This window comes from Panthera uncia, chromosome A2, assembly GCF_023721935.1.
Source record: "Panthera uncia isolate 11264 chromosome A2, Puncia_PCG_1.0, whole genome shotgun sequence".
Classification (NCBI taxonomy): Eukaryota; Metazoa; Chordata; class Mammalia; order Carnivora; family Felidae; genus Panthera; species Panthera uncia.
Genome location: NC_064816.1, coordinates 56,747,689 through 56,765,131, shown reverse-complemented (window position 1 = coordinate 56,765,131; position 17,443 = coordinate 56,747,689). Strand labels below are relative to the sequence as shown.

Below are 17,443 nucleotides of genomic sequence, written 5' to 3'. Positions count from 1 at the left end.
ATTTCTTCTGCCTCTTATTCTCTCCCGTCTCCTACTGGGAGTCTTTCAAGGCATAGGCTAGCATGCTTCACGCTGTCCCACTCGTCTCTTGGGATTTCTTCATTTTTCTCCATTCCTTTTTCTTTCTGCTGTACAGACTGTAATTTCAATGGTCTTATTTTCAAGTTCATTGATGCTTTCTTCTGCATACTTACATATATGCTGCTGAACCCTTCGAGCGAGTATTTCAATTCAGTTATTGTACTTTTCAGCTCCAGGATTTCTTCTTGGTTCTTTTTCATAATTTCTATCTCTGGAATGATATTTTGTTCAGACACTGTTCTCCTGATTTCCTTTAGTTATTTGTCCACAGTTTCCTTTAGCTCACTGAATATATTTAACATTGATTTAATAGTCAATTTAATGTCTTTGACTAATAATTCGAAAGTCTGGGCTTCTTCTGGAACAGTTTCTGTCAAACTCTTTTTTCCTTTTCTGGGTTTTTTTTTTCCCCCCCTTTGGTAGGTTGTTACTAGTTAAACTGTGTCCTCCAAAAAATTCGTAAGTTGAAGTCCTAGCCCACGGTATCTTAGTATGTGATCAAATAGGGTCAATGTATGTGTAATTAGTTAAGATGAGGTCATTCTAGAGTAGGGTGGTTCCCATAATCCACTGTGACTGGTGTCCTTGTAAAAAAGGAAAGTTTTAGATAATCTCACACACAAATGGGAATCCCAAGGAAAGGTAAGATCTACAAGCCAAGGAATGACAAAGACTGCCAGCAAAACACCAAAACTAGGAAAGAGGGATGGAACAGATTCTCCCTCACAGAAATCAAATGGAAACAACACTGTCAACACCTTGATGGTGGACTTCTAACCTCTAGAACTGTGAGTCAATAGAATTTTGTGGTTTAAACCCCAATTTGTGGTACTTTGTTATGGTAGTCCTGGCAAACGAATATATGCTGTGTTTTTTCCCTTAAGCCTGGACATTCTGAGTATTAGAATATGGTACCTGGAAATTATATATTTCCACACCTCAGAGATGGCTAGGGTTTCTTGCTTGTTGAGGGCTAGAGTTATCCACATATGACTTTTCCAAACTGTTTTTGCATACTATATGTTCATTGTTGTGGTTTCTGTTCCACTGTCTCGGAGGTCAGCCAGGGACCTGATAAAGATGTCCTTAAATGTCTGACTCCCAAAAAGGGGGGGGGGGGGAGAAGGGAGTATTCTCTCTTGAAGTCCCACTGAAGCAGGGAAGCCACTTCAGCTTGTGGAGGTTGGTGCCGAACCCTCAGCCATCAGAAGCAAGGATCAGCAGTCAAAACACTGCCCCAATGTCTGGAGGACAAGGTCCTTACTGCCCACTCTGGCACCAGCCAGCTGCACCAGGCACAGAGGCCACCAACCCAGCAGCTACCCACCATGGTGCTGGCTCTGTGGGATGTCAGCCATTAGGAAAACACAGAAACCCACCACAGATCCCTAGCCTCGTCCTCAAGTTCTCCTCTGGGCACTGAAAGTACACAACTAGGCTCGAGGGTTCCAAAAGAATTGCTTCAACCATTTCCCACCAGTTCAGATGTTGTCTCAGTGAAGGGATGGATTCCTGCTTCGCCATTTTCCATAACATCACTGTTGTCCATCCATCTTTATCGTTGGGTAGTAGTCCCTGGTATGGATGTACCGCCTTTTGTCTAACCATTCATCTGCTGAAGAGTATTTGTTTTTTTCCCAACTTGGAGCTATTATGAATAAAGCTGCTACAAAATTCACGTATACATGTTAAGACTGCATTCCTTTGGGATAAATGCCCATCCAATTGGGTTTTTTAAATTTCTGCTATCATCTCTTGCATTTACAACAGGTGTCTGTTGGTTCTCTTAATGTTACTTCTGAAAGATGTCCTAGTCTCTGTTCATGAGTGTAATACATTATTCCTGTGCATAGGTACAGTCTGTTTCTTGCAAGTTTGATAACCTTTGATTGCTCATATTAAATGCTGGGAATTAAAAAGATGTTTGACTTTGGGGGTGATAGAACTGTGTTTTATCTTGATTCTAATGACGGTTTCAACTGTTTGAACTCATAAAACTGTACACACACACAATAAATCTTCATTTTTCTTTAAGTAAATTATGCCTCAATTAAAGATATTTTTCAAAGTTTGAAAGCTTTGAGCTCATGTTTACAGCAAACTGAATCTGAACTTTACTGTCCAATTATCTAACAGGGAAGTTTATTTGGGGACCTTTATTCAGTATCTTCAGGTCATTCTCAATGGGCTTGTCAGAGTCCCTGGAGAAATCAGACTCTACCAACCTCTGGCCGGACAAGGGTGACAGATGGTTGCCAGAGTTCCGGGAGCTCAGTGGGAGGAACTGTATTTGCTCATTTCAGGACTGTGCTGGGATAACGCCCACATCTTCATTTGATCCCAGTGCCCCCAGTCAAGAGGATTTGGTTTTATCTATCTCCAGAAAATAACCGTCCAGGTATTTACCAGTGTGTGGAAAGTGCTCTGTAGAGTGTCAGGGAGGTGAGAGCCTCACTCTTTCTTAAATGGGCTTTCTGATGATGTCAGCTGGCCCCTCCAAGTCCCTCCCAGAACTACATGGCGTTCCTAATTTTTGAGGCTTGATGACTCTGATGAGAAGTGAAGTTGTTTTTTGACTTTCCCAATACCTGTTTATAACCTTTTTTTTTTTTTTTTTTTTTTTTTTTTTTACCACTCATCTATCTCCTTTTTCCCCCAAGATCTCATTGCTGTTTCTCTCCTTTACTATCCCATCCTTGAGAGATTATTTTTAAAGGCAGATCCCTTTCCCTCCACATCACTCTATTGTCTTTGGCACTGAATGTCCTTATAAAAAAGCCTGGGGCCAGGTTGGTTCATTGGCCTTGTGAATGACTAGCTTACCTAGAACATGTTTGTGTCAATCGTGCTACATCAGTTTCTCCTAGAAAATGGTATGTCATTTCAATCTTCAAATTCAGTCATTCTTTAATATTAGGATGCTTTCTTCTGTCACATTTCCGAATACCACTTCTGGACCACTTGTCAGATTTTCCACTGCAAGGTGTGAATTATATTTACGTTGGCTCATCCTTGTTTATGCATATCTATCATCCGTATCTCAACCCTTCCTACGTGATGAACTTTATTCTCAGTCATCTGCTTCTTTTGGTTCCAAGGTATTTGGTAGCTCAGCGATAGAGTGGTTTTTTTTTCTTCTTCTTCTTCTTCTTTTTTTTTTAACGTTTATTTATTTTTGAGACAGAGAGAGACAGAGGATGAACATGGGAGGGGCAGCGAGAGAGGGAGACACAGAATCTGAAACAGGCTCCAGGCTCTGAGCTGTCAGCACAGAGCCCGACGCGGGGCTTGAACTCAGGGACTGTGAGATCATGACCTGAGCCGAAGTCGGACGCTTAACCGACCAAGCCACCCAGGCGCCCCGATAGAGTGGTTTTTGTTTGTTTGTTTGTTTGTTTTTTCAATATATGAAATTTATTGTCAAATTGGTTTCCATACAACACCCAGTGCTCATCCCAAAAGGTGCCCTCCTCAATACCCATCACCCACCCTCCCCTCCCTCCCACCCCCCATCAACCCTCAGTTTGTTCTCAGTTTTTAACAGTCTCTTATGCTTTGGCCGATAGAGTGGTTTTGATGGTCAACATGACCTTAACAGTCAGTACAGATCTTACTCCCCCGCTCCCTCATTCCACATAACACGTATTCAGTAGGAAGAGAGTGGGCTGTTTCACCCAAGAGAAACCCCGATATCTCTTTCTTTCTCATTTCTATCTCTTCTCCTAAGTGGCAGTATCAGGAATGGAATCACTGCACTGGGGGAAAAACATACAGTTTCTTTTTATCTGTCTCCTTTAGGTAATAATTTCCCTAGTGTTGGCAGGGGTGCTTAGCCTCACCTTTTCCATATCATAGTAATAAGCAAGGGGAACTAGAAGCCTACAGATTGTGCCATAAATATGGTGAGTTTTTAGAACAAACCGTAGACCAGTGTGACTGGACCATTATAAGCAGGACAGACAGCAACGCGAATGGCCTGATTACATGATGCCTCTTCTTACAAACAGTGATGAGTTCAGATAGTATTTTCTGAACACCGGGAAATCATCAAAAAGCCTTACGCTGGGAAAGGGCATAACTGATTTATTTATATATATATACATATATATATATATTTTTTAATATTTATTTATTTTTGAGACAGAGAGAGACAGAGCATGAACAGGGGAGGGTCAGAGAGAAAGGGAGACACAGAATCTGAAACAGGCTCCAGGCTCTGAGCTGTCAGCACAGAGCCCGACGAGGGGCTCGAACTTACGGACCACGAGATCATGACCTGAGCCGAAGTCGGATGCTTAACCGACTGAGCCACCCAGGCGCCCCTGATCTATATTTTTAAAAGCTCTTCTGGTTGATGTGTGATGACCAGTTTGGTGTGGACTAAGAGTGAGCTGAACGCAGGGAGAACAGGAGATGATGGTGGACTGACATAGGCTGGGGAGGGCACGGATATAAAGAAGCAGGAACACACAAGACATACTCTAGGAGCAAAACTGACAGCACTTCCTGGTAAACTATTGATGGTGACCAACAAGGAAGCCTTAAGGATGGCTCTCAGGTACATCAGCATGTAGAGGGAGTCTTCCCTGGGAACCAAGGATTTTAATAGACTCCCAAAGGAATTCATATTGAAACAGGTTAAAACCTTGGTTCTAGACACTTGAAAATTTTGTATTTTACCAGAGAGCAGCACATCAACACAGCCATATTTTGGCCTCTTCAGGAATTACTTTTTTAATAATACTGTGCTGTGGCATTATGCCATGGGATTGCGTTTCTGGCTCTAATAAGAAACAGCTCTATAAAACCCATAATTATATTTACGAAGGGGATACTTTCAGGCGATTGTTCACCATATCTCAAAGCCCGTTTTGTGAAAACTTGAGAAATCTCCCTCAATTCTCCCTCCCCCAGTCAGGTGGCAGGAAACGCAGAGGTAGATTTTTAGGTTAATTCCAAAGCAAGTCTATGGGACTTCATGGCATGAATTCTGCAAACTAACAAATTTGAGGGGTTTTTTTTATATTAAATATAATTTCTAACATTCCTTTTTCTTCTAACACCATCCTATTCTTTTTTCTTCCCACCTCGATATCCTCACTTTGAAAAAATATTATCTATGTGTTTTTGAGAGGCTTCCCCAAGTCTCTTCACAACAGGAATTAAAAAAAAATAATAGACCAAATTTCTGATTAGTAAATTTAAAAAATAATAAATAAATAAATAAATAAGAAAGAGAGAAAGAGAGAAAGAAAGAAAGAAAAGGTTAGCTGATCTGCAGTGACCTTAGGAAAAAGGTCCTGACATAATCCCAGAAACCCAGGGAACTCTTTTCCTATAAAGACATTCCTCTGTCTGGCATATAGCCTTCTATGTTCTTCCTCTCATGTGCCTGTCTTTCTATCTTAATTTCTCATTAACTTCAAATGTTTTGAACTAAGCGTTAAACCTGTAACTGTTCACACGGTTCCAAAACTCAAGTCAAAGTTCACCACTGCAGAAAATAAATGACCTGTTCCTACAAGGAATTACAAACGCTGATCAAATACTATCCTCTAAAACGTCTGCTTCTCATTGAAAACAACCATCTAAAATAACATTATAAAGTACATATGTAGTTTTAAGTAGTCTTCAATCCCAGTGCGGGGCCCAACGTGGGGCCTGAACTCACGACCCTGAGATTAAGACTTGAGCTGAGTCAGACACTTAACCGACTGAGCCACCCAGGGGCCCCAACATTATAAAGTTTTAATCATGTATACGAGAAATGTATATAAGGCCACTTAACTAGTGCTGTCACTTAAAGGAATTCCCAGTAACTGAGGTGCCTTCAAGGGAGAAGAACGATATTTCAATTCTCTTTTGCTGAAAACATCAAGTACTAATCATCTTCCTGCTCTTTTTACTCCTCCCTATCCCCCCTATGTTGGAAGGGTGTGCCGAAAAAAACCCATTCAACCTGTTCATCAAAATACAACGTAAGAAAATATTTACTTAGAAGCTTGTTATGATTGGATGGGGCAGGGGCGACAGGGAGGTGGAAATAAACGTGTATGGAGGACATCTTTTTGGGAATCTGACAGCCCACAGCCCACAACAGGCTGACAACCCTGGGAACTGTCCCACCTCCCACCCCCTACTCCCCCCCCCCACCCCCCCGCCCACCGGAGGCCATAAACAATGCAGGCTCCCAGAGCCGTGTGGATGTGACACGAGCCTGGCTACCGCCATGTGGAATGGAAGTGGGTGCACGGTTGACCCAATTCGGACCCATCAGATGTCATCTCCCATAATTTGGAATTGAGACTGAGAAACAGTGAGTCAGTCGATTCCTCCTAAGACCAGCACTATGGGATAAACTCGTCTGTCGAAGAAAGGCCATGTTTTGGCTGCTATGTGCATACCAGGGGCAAATACGGTCCGTGTGCAAAAAGCAGAAAAATGAACCGCATGCACGCGAGTTGCAGTTCCTGGTTCTTAGCTCTTCCTGAGGCCTTGATCCCCTCCCGCATTCCTAAAAGTTTTATAGTAACTGGTGCTTCCTCGTATAAGCTTACTCCAATAGACATTTGTCACTTGTGACCCTAAGTCCTAATGCATACGTTGTATGTCTCCCTTTCCCCAGCTGTATTATTATTAGCTAGACAAGGAGAGTTAAATTACTGAATTCCTAATTTTCCTTAAACAGGAATATGATTTCCTACAACTGTTACGGTAATGTGCAAAACAAAAAGCGACAGCAAAGTCAGTTGACAGAAAGAGAACTTCTAAAAAAGTAAGCAGTAAATTAAAACACAATCTTACTTCGAGATTCTCTTTTTTATACACTTCAATAGCTTTCTCTTCAGATAATCCACAGCAGCCGTATTCCAAAGGAGTAAACACTGTAGTCGGAACATTAATGTAATCACACTGAAAGATAAACAAATTACATCTGCTTATTTTGGGACACTTTTCACAGCAAACATCTACATTACATACATCTACAGAAGAAGAACAAGGAAGTCCGATTCAATGTGACTCATTTTACCCTATCACTGCGTCGGCGCATTCGAAGTTACCCAAAAGGATGGGGCGAGCCCAACTCCAGGGCAGAGACCAGCTCTCCCAGAGCCCACACCCGACTTCCGTTTCTGAAACAGAGCAGTAGGGGTGGAGTGCCTCCAGAGACTCTCTAAAATGTCTTCTTTCCATCCCCGGGATTCCAGACCCCGCTCCCCCAGAATACCTTTACCAGGCAACCGAGAATCACACTATCTCGGTGGGAGCTGAGATCACCCTTGGCCGTTCACATAACTACAAAGAAGCAGTTCGACAGTGTTGGAGGGGGTGACTGCCCTGGACCCATCAAGGGGAGATGGTGTATGTACAGTGGGGGGGATAACGTGGGGACCGGGATCTCATAGGTCCTGTGGTTCTGGCAGAGCCCCCAGAGAGCCCTTATGAGACTAAGGCAGGGTGTGAGTGGACATCACAGGGAGACTGCAGACCCTGAGCCCTACACGCATCTCCCAGCAGCTCTGTGCACCTGCCTATGGGAAAGTGAGTGTGAGTGCAGGTGGCATCTCTGCCTGGAAGAGGGTGTCTTTGTGACAGCTGGAGGAGAACGGGAACACACTGGTGGAAGTGTCATAAAAACCTTGCATGGAGAGAAAGGGTGCAGCAGCACAGAAACGATAGAGGGTACAACCAGAGATAGAGGTCTCTAGGCCCGTCCATCCATAGCCCCTCAAGGGGCGACACTGCCCATAGCACTACATGGCCCCCCAACCTTGCCAACAGGTTGTTGGTGATTAGGTCAAGGGTGACAAAGAAAGCCAAGGCATAAGCTGGCCAGAAACCTATGTAGAAAAAGATAAGCTACGTTAATCAAATTCTTTCTTTTGCAGGAAGATGAGCTCGAAGCAAAGAAAGAATCCCCTGGCGGCAGTGGAGCCGTAGCCAAGTTAGGCTAATGGAAGAGCACCCTGTGAAGCAGAGCACCCCCAGAGCAGCCGTGACTCCAGACCCAGTTCTAGCTCCAAACACAGTGCGGCCCGGTCCCAGAATGCCGCTTATTCAGAGTCACTGTGCATTGCAACTTACTAATTTACAGGATCCTTGTAAGAAACCCCCTCAGTTTGCGTCACGTGAGTGAGTCTCTATTTCTCATTACCCAAGACAAAAACCAATCAACACGCCACCAGGTATCCCTCTATCGGTGAGGTGGACGGTATACGTGGGCCTAGAATCTTTGAGTTATGTGCTCTAATACCACTTCAGTTTTGCTAACCTACAAATCATGGGTAAGCCCAGGATTTTTCTTTTCTTCCACACGGCTAGAGAAAAATCACATAACCACAGGGACTGCCTTCGTCTTTCCGGACTTCTCTCAGGCCCTCAGATATTCATTGATTCATTTGCAGTTGCACCGTGAACACTGTGGAGGTTGGGGTGCTGAACCTCCATGCAGTCAAAAACCCATCTATGGCTTTTGATCCCACCCCGCCCCGAAAAAGTTAGCTACGAATAGCCTACTGTTGACTGGGAAGCCTTACCAATAACACAAACAGTCGACTAATACACGTTATTACGTTATACGTATCGGATATTGCATTCTCGCAATACGGTAAGCTAGAGAAAAGAAAATGTTATTGAGAAAATCATAAGGAAAAGAAAATACATCTATAGCACTGTCCTGTGTTTACTGAAAAGACTCCACTGTAAGTGGACCCACACAGTTCAAACCCTTGATGTTCAAGGGCCTGCTGTATTGACCAGCAACTGACCCCGTGTCCCACGGCTTACGGGGGAGGCTTATTCTCAATGGATACTTTTTGTCTCTGGTGTCCTAACAATTAAGGATAATGAAGAAGAAATTCCTCAATGTTCCTTCCTTTCATCTGAAACACTTTTTCCACATCTTAGACCATCTCCTCCAACTGAATTGGACTTCGTCTTGCCTTGCCTGTAGCCTTCCTTTTGGTCCTGTACCTTAAATGCTCACTTTTTCTTCATATCCTAACCACACTGCTCCTCAAAGCCACCTGGATTGACTTCTCAGAGCATTAGGCAACTACTCTGCCTCCATACACCCCAAAATGCTAACTGCATTGTGACAATGTATGTTCAGCATCCCAGGCCCCACCTGCAGACCCACATCCTAGCAATGCCTCCATGTATACGTTCAAGGTCTTCATTCGTGACCTCACGAGGCATCTGGCGCGATAAAAAAGCAGAACACAGCATCCTTTACAAAGCATGTGTGCTCAGAACGCTTCACCTGAACTGAATCATGCAAAACCATCAGAGAAATTCAGAATAGAGACACTACAAGGAAAGCAGTCTGAATTCATCAAGAATCAAAGTCATGAAAAATAAAACAAGCAGACAATTAAAGGCAGGGGGACGACGCCAGTCTAAAAGAGCTTTAAGAGTCAGAAGAGTTGAGTGTGCCACGGTAAGCAAACACGTGCACATACACACATGTGATGGACATCTGAGGAAATCTGAACAGTGTTTCATTTTTGTTGAATTTCTCAGATAGAATAAGAGAACTGTGGTTATGGAAGTAAATATCCTTGTTCTCAGAAGATGTGTGTTGAAGTATACAGGTGCCAAAGGTCACTGATGCCTGCCACTTACCTCAAAAAGCTCTGGAAAAACAAAGTACACGCATGTACACATACATATTCAGAGAAGGAGAGAGAGCCAAGATGGCAAAATATTAATAATGGGGGGATCTGGAAGAAAGGGTAATATGGGTGATTGTTACTATTCTTCCTGTGGTTTAACATCTTTCTAAACAAAAAGATAGAGGGAATAAAGGTCTCAACAGTCCCCACCGCATAGAGAAGGCCTTTCCAATTCATTACTGTGGCACGAGATTTTTTTTTTTATAAATTTTTTAAATGTTTATTTTTGAGAGAGAGCTAGAGGGTGAGCGGGGGAGGGGCAGAGAGAGACAAAGAATCTGAAGCAGCCTCCAGGCTCCAAGCTGTCAGCACAGAGCCCGATGCGGGACTCAAACTCACAGACCGCGAGATCATGACCTGAGCCGAAGTCAGATGCTTAACCGAGCCACCCAGGCACTCCTGGAATGCTGTAGGTATTGTGGAAGGGACAGTTCCTCGTGTGGAACAGAACATTTAGCATTCCTCACCCCCACCCATGCCCTTCCTCCGCCAACACTTGCACATGTCCAGAGTGCTCTCATGGAATGGGGCATGACGTGTCCAGTTGGGAACTCTAACAGACTGCTCACAGTCCTGGAGCAAACCAAGCCCTGCTGAGCTCTGTGCTTGCCTCTGCATTATCTACTTACCAGAACAGTCCTGTGCTTCCTCAGTTTTTAATTACTCATCCTGCAAAGCCAGTACCACATCTTTGATCGAATGCAATGAAAGGTGCAGGACATGGTAGGAATCATCTCCGTCACACTTGGCAGAGGCGAAACTGAGGCACAGAGACTTGAAACAACCTGACCAGGTTCACACACCAGCAGGCACTGAAGTCAGGGCCAGCAGCCATCCACCTGGGACACCTTTATCAGTCCAATCAGTCACAACTAACTGCCCCTTGTCTTACCTTACTCATAATCCCCCACCCGCCTGGGAACCCTTTGGCACTGGATCCATGCCAATCCTTTGTATATCACCCAGCATCTTGCACATCTTGCCATCTTGCACACGGCAGGCACTCAAACAATATTTGTTGAAAATCATTAATAAATACTAATTTATCTGTGAGGAACCCTTTACTTGCAAAACAAGCACACAAGTGTTGATTCTTTTAATCGCAATTTTGATTTAGATATCATCTCAAAAAAGACAGCAGGAAACTCACCTTTTCCAAAGAGCCCCCAAAAAGTCTTCGAGCCAGCAGCTTGCCTGCCTGTATAGCAACGGGTGTGAGCTCAAGTTTACCCTCCAGAATATCCCCAACAGCATACACGTAGGGCACATTGGTCTGTTCCACATCGTTTACTGGTATTTTGCCAGTCCTTGCAGATTTTGGGAAGGAAACAAAATACATTATGGCTCACTCCGTACTGCTGCATGACTACCACTAACTCTTCCAAGAGAAAATGACTAAACACGTAGTGTAAAGACCTGCCTCCAAGAAGTGATGCACCTCAGGCATCAATGTCTATAACACCAATGGCTAAAATCATAAGAGTTTCTGCAGCTCCAAAAAAGCCACCTTTTGGGTTGGTGAAACCACGCTCATTTTCTAGATGCCAAGGATATCTCCAGATTTCCCCCAAGTCCCACTTAGAGCTTTGAAGTTTTTCTCCTTGCTTGACCAACGACATAAAAATTCACTCTAAATCAAACAGTGGATGAATACATTTCCACAATTTATTTTTTAAGATCACTGTTTAATGTATCAGCTCTTTAAGACACACAATAAAGAATTACTGATTAATGAAAAAAACTGATACTAATAAAGAGCTGGACACTATCAACAATAGCCAAAATATGGAAAGAGCCCAAATGTCCATCGATGGATGAATGGATAAAGATGCGGTGTATATATATGCAGTGGAGTATTACCCGGCAAACAAAAAGAATTAAATCTTGCCATTTGCAACTACGTGGATGGAACTAGAAGGTATTATGCTAAGTGAAATTAGTCAGAGAAAGACAAATATTATATGACTTCACTCAGATGAGGACTTTAAGATACAAAACAGATGAACATAAGGGAAGGGAAGCAAAAGTAATATAAAAACAGGGAGCAGGACAAAACATCAGAGACTCTTAAATATGGAGAACAAACAGGGTTACTGGAGGGGTTGTGGGAGGGGGGATGGGCTAAATGGGGAAGAGGCATTAAGGAATCTACTCCTGAAATCATTGTGGCACTAAATGCTAACTAACTTGGATGTAAATTTAAAAAAATAAATAAAATGGTAAACAAACAAACAAATACTTGCACGATACTTACTGTGAAATAAACTTAAAGCATTAACACTTTGCATCTTAATAACTAAATGGGAATTTCCAAGAGGTGGTCTGTAGAAACATTTTGCTTTGTGCAGCCACAGTGCAATGATCCCATGTGTACTCACTTCTTGTTGATTTTGACACCAATCTTATCCAAGCCCATTTTCCTCGTACAAGAGTCACGACCAATTGCTAACAAAACCTATATTTAGAGCCAGATCAAAACCACAAATTGTCAATATCAGGAATGAGAGAGGTTTGGAACATCACTAGAGATCTTTCAGACATTAAAAAGATAGTAGAATGTTATGAACATGCTGTGCCAAAATCATTTCCTCAGTTTAGATGAAATAGATTCCTTGAAATACTGTTCAACCAACTCACACACATGCAAATCTAAGTAACTCTATGTCATGTGCTAACTTATGTCCCCGCCCCCGCCCCCCACAAATTCACGTGTTTTATCTTAACCTCCAGTGCCTCAGAATGTAATGTGTTTGAAGACAGGGCGATTAAAGAATTAAGGCAAAATGAGGCCGTTGGGGTGGGGGGCCCTAATCCAATATGACTGGTGTCCCTATAAAAACACGGGATTGGGAGACAGAAGACACAGACTATGGGGCAACCACCTGAGGACACAGGGAGAAGGTGCCATCTGCAGGCCACGGAGAGAGGCCTCAGAAGAAACCAAACCTGCTGACCCCTTGATCTGACTCACAGCCTCCAGAGATGTTAAGAAACTCAATTTCCCTTGCCATGTTATCTTACGGCAACCCTAGCAGACAAACATACCCTACACTCATTAGAGAAACTAGATCCACCATTTGTAAACTTCCCATAAATTAACTCAAGACCCAAATGACTTCGCTGGTAACGTCTCTCAAAACTTCAGTAAAAAATAATACTAAATATACAAACTTTTCCCCAAAAAAAGAAGAGGGAACACTTCCTAACTCCTTTTTATGAGACCAGCATAAACGACTGATACAGAAATCAAACAAGGATATTAAAATAAAATTATAAGCTGATACTCACGAACATAGATGCAGAATCCTAAAAAAAAAAATGTCAGCAAATAAAATACAGCGATATAGAAAAAGGATAATTGATCATGACCAAGTGGAGTTTGTCCCCCAAAAGAAAATTTGGTTCAACATGCAAAAATCAATGTTACTAATCATATTAGCCAATTAATGGAGAAAATAATTTAATCATTAACCAATACATATGGGAAAGGAATTTGACAAAATTTAACACCTTTTGAGGATTTTAATTTAATCCTCAGAAGATTAAAAAAAAAAAGAAAACTTCCCCGACCTGAAAGAAGGCATTGGTAAAAAAATAAAATAAAATCTACAGCTTACATCCTAGCAATGATGAAAGACTGAATGCTTCACCTTGTAGCAAGATAAAGATATTTACCCTCAGTTTCTATTCAACGTTGTCCTGCAGGACTTAGCAAGTGCAACAAGGCAAGAAAAAGAAAAAGCAAGTAGATTGAAAAGAAGAACAAAACTGGCTTTATATGTGGACATTAAGCCCAAGAATCTATAATAAGGCCAATGTGCAAAAATCACTCGCATTTGTATATGCTACCAACTAAATGCTATGAATTTAAAAATTTTAAATACCATTTTATAAAAGCTTAAAAACGTGAAATCTTTAGGGATAAATTTAGCAAACTACATGAAAGACCTCTAGAGCAAAATAATAAAATATTGCCAAGAGAAACTACAGAGTACATAAATAAATGGAAAGACCTATGAAGTTCACGCACTGGAAAACTCAATACTGTTAAGATGGTCAGTTATTCCAAACTGATCTATATAATCAATATAATCCCAATCAAAGTCCCAGCAGGATTTTTTTCTGGTAGAAATTGACAAGCTGTTTTTAAAAGTGATGCAGAACTGTAAAGGACCTAAACAAAGCTGGAGGACTTACTCTACCTGTTCTAAAATTTGTTATAAAGCTTCAATACTCAAAACAATGTGGTGAAAGCAGACAAATGATCAATGGGATGAATGGTGCAGAAACAGATCCACAGTTAAATGGTCAGATGATTTCAATAAAGGCACCAGAGCAACTCAGGGGAAAAAGGGAAGTCTTCTCAACAAATGGTACTGGAAACCCATATGGAAGAAAAAGAACACATATTCCCACTTCATACTATAAACAAAAATTCAAGGTGTATTACAGACTTGAACATAAAAGAGAAAACTACAAAGCTGCAAGAAGAAAATGTAGGAGAATCGTTTCATGACCTTTAGGGATTTCTGAGAGCACACGGAAGGCATTAACCATAATGCAAAACACTGATGAACTGGACTCCATAAAAACTTTAAAACTACTGCTCATCAAAAGATACTGTAAAAAAATAAATAGGAAAGTCACAGATGGGAAGAAAATATTCATAATACATCTACCTGAAAACTGAGTGCATCCAAGATACATACAAAACTCCTTCAATTCAAGAATAAAAATTCAAGTAACAACAACAACAACAAAATGGACCAAAGACTTGGGGTGCCTGGGTGGTTCAGTCAGTTAGGCATCGACTTCAGCTCAGGTCATGATCTCACAGTTTGTGGGTTTGAGCCCCACGTCAGGTTCTGTGCCGACAGCTCAGAGCCTGGAGCCTGCTTCAGATTCTGTGTCTCCCTATCTCTCAAACATAAACATTAAAAATTTTTTTTAAAAAATGGACCAAAGACTCGAGCAGATACTTCATAACGGAAAAAATATAAATGGCCCGTGGGCATATGAAAAGTTGCTCAACATCATTAGTCACCAGGAAGACGCAAATTAGAACCATGAGAAGACACCACCACACACGCACCAGAATGGCTAAAACGAAAAAGCCGGATAAGCCCGAACGTTGAGGACATGAGACAACCGAGACTCACACACATAGCTGGTGGATATATAAAGTGATTCATTCATTTAGAAGCTGTTTGGCAGTTTCTCAAAAAGTTAAACATAGAAACTATCCCGTGGCCGATTAATTACACTTGTAGGTATTTACCCGTGAGATATGATGATATACGTCCACAAGACCTTACACAAGAAATCTTCGCAGCAGTTTTACCCCAATACCCCAAACTGCAAGCAGCCTAGGTGTCCATCCACAGGAAAATGAACAAACTGGCACACCCGTAATTTTATATTCACATAATCATACAATGAGAAGAAACAACAACATGGATGAATACGAGGAGTACATACCATATAGTCCCATTTCTGTGACATCTAGGCTAGGCAAAACTAGTCTACAGTGACAGAATCAGAACAGGGTTGTTTGGGTCAAGGAGTGGGAAGGGACACTGGAGAGCTCTCTAAACTCACACAAATAGTCTGTGACCTTCAAATGAGTATGGATTAGACGAACATGTGCATTTGTCAAAATTGACTGAACTGTACATCTAAGATATGGGCACTTCACCACATGTAAATTACACCTTATTACAAAGTAAACAATTTACAAATTTAGATACTGTGAATAACTTTATACCAATATATTTGATAACTCAGAGGAAATGAACTAATTCCTAGAAAAACAGAATGAATCTAAAGTAACTCAAGAAAAAAATATGGCACAAGAACAGATGCTCAGATCAATGGAACAGAATAGAGAACCCAGAAATGGACCCACAAACGTATGGCCAACTAATCTTTGACAAAGCAGGAAAGAATATCCAATGGAATAAAGACAGTCTCTTTAACAAGCAGTGCTGGGAAAACTGGACAGTGACATGCAGAAAAATGAACCTGGACCACTTTCTTACACCAGACACAAAACTAAACTCAAAATGAATGAAAGACCTAAACATAAGATAGGAAGCCATCAAAATCCTAGAGAAACAAGCAGGCAAAAATCTCTTCGATCTTGGCCACAGTAACTTCTTACTCAACAAGTGTCAGAAGGCAAGGGAAACAAAAGCAAAAATGAACCACTGGGACCTCATCAAAATCAAAAGCTTTTGCACAGCGAAGGAAACAATCAGCAAAACGAGAAGGCCACCGACAGAATGGGAGAACATATTTGCAAATGACATATCAGATAAAGGGTCGGTATCCAAAATCTACAAAGAACTTATCCAACTCAACACCCAAAAAACAAGTAGTCCAGTAAAGAAATGAGCAAAAGACATGAATAGACACTTCTCCAAAGAAGACATCCAGATGGCCAACACATGAAAAAATGCTCAAGTTCACTCATCATCAGGGAAATACAAATCAAAACCACAATGAGATACCACCTCACACCTGTCAGAATAGCTAACATTAACAACTCAGGCAACAACAGATGTTGGCGAGATGTGGAGAAAGAGAATCTCTTTTGCATTGTTGGCGGGAATGCAAGCTGGTGCAGCCCCTCTGGAAAACAGTATGGAGGTTCCTCAAAAAATTAAAAATAGAACTACTCTACGACCCAGCAATGGCACTACTAGGTATTTATCCAAGGGATACAGGTGTGCTGTTTCGAAGGGACACATGCACCCCCATGTTTAGAGCAGCACTATCAACAATAGCCAAAGTATGGAAAGAGCCCAAATGTCCATCGATGGATGAATGGATAAAGAAGATGTGGTATATATATACAATGAAGTATTACTCAGCAATCAAAAAGAATGAAATTTTGCCACTTGCAACTACATGGACGCAACTGGAGGGTATTATGCTAAGTGAAATTAGTCAGTCAGAGAAAGACAAATATCATATGACTTCACTCAGATGAGGACTTTAAGAGACAAAACATGAACATAAGGGAAGGGAAACAAAAATAATATAAAACAGGGAGGAGTACAAAACATAAGAGACTCATAAATATGGAGAATAAACAGAGGGTTACAGGAGGGGGTGTCAGAGGGCGGATGGGCTAAATTGGTAAGGAGCACAAAGGAATCTACTCCTGAAATCATTGTTGCACTATATGCTAACTAATTTGGATGTAAATTTTAAAAATAAATAAATCAATAAAATTTAAAAATTTTTTAAAAAATAGAAGGCCGTAAAAGCTGTATGACTGTTAAAGAAATGGAATCACTGGTCAAATATATATATATGTATAGAAAATTCTAGGTCTTAGGGGTACCTAGGTGGCTCAGTTGGTTAAGCGCCCAACTTCGGCTCAGGTCATGATCTCACAGTTCATGAGTTCGAGCACCATATCGGGCTCTGTGCTGACAGCTCAGAGCCTGGAGCCTGCTTCGGATTCTGTGTCTCCCTCTCTCTGCCTTTCCCCAATTCACGCTCTGTCTCTTTCTCAAAAATAAATAAACATTAAAAAAAATTTTTACAGAAAATTCTAGGCTCAGATGGTTGCATCAGTGAATTCTATCAGACGAAGAACCAATTCTAGGGGCGCCTGGGTGGCGCAGTCGGTTAAGCGTCCGACTTCAGCCAGGTCACGATCTCGCGGTCCGTGAGTTCGA

General features: G+C 41.6%; 1 protein-coding gene across 1 annotated transcript in view; it reads right to left on the bottom strand.

Annotated features, from left to right (window-relative positions):
• Nucleotides 1-17,443, bottom strand: part of TXNRD3 (thioredoxin reductase 3) — a 74,444-nt gene that overhangs the window by 14,294 nt on the left and 42,707 nt on the right. The window contains exons 12-14 of the mRNA XM_049642254.1: nt 12,134-12,210; nt 10,906-11,062; nt 6,886-6,993 (exon numbers count right to left, since the gene is read on the bottom strand). Of these exons, the coding sequence (XP_049498211.1) occupies nt 6,886-6,993; nt 10,906-11,062; nt 12,134-12,210 (342 nt within the window). The remainder of the gene's footprint in view (nt 1-6,885; nt 6,994-10,905; nt 11,063-12,133; nt 12,211-17,443) is intronic.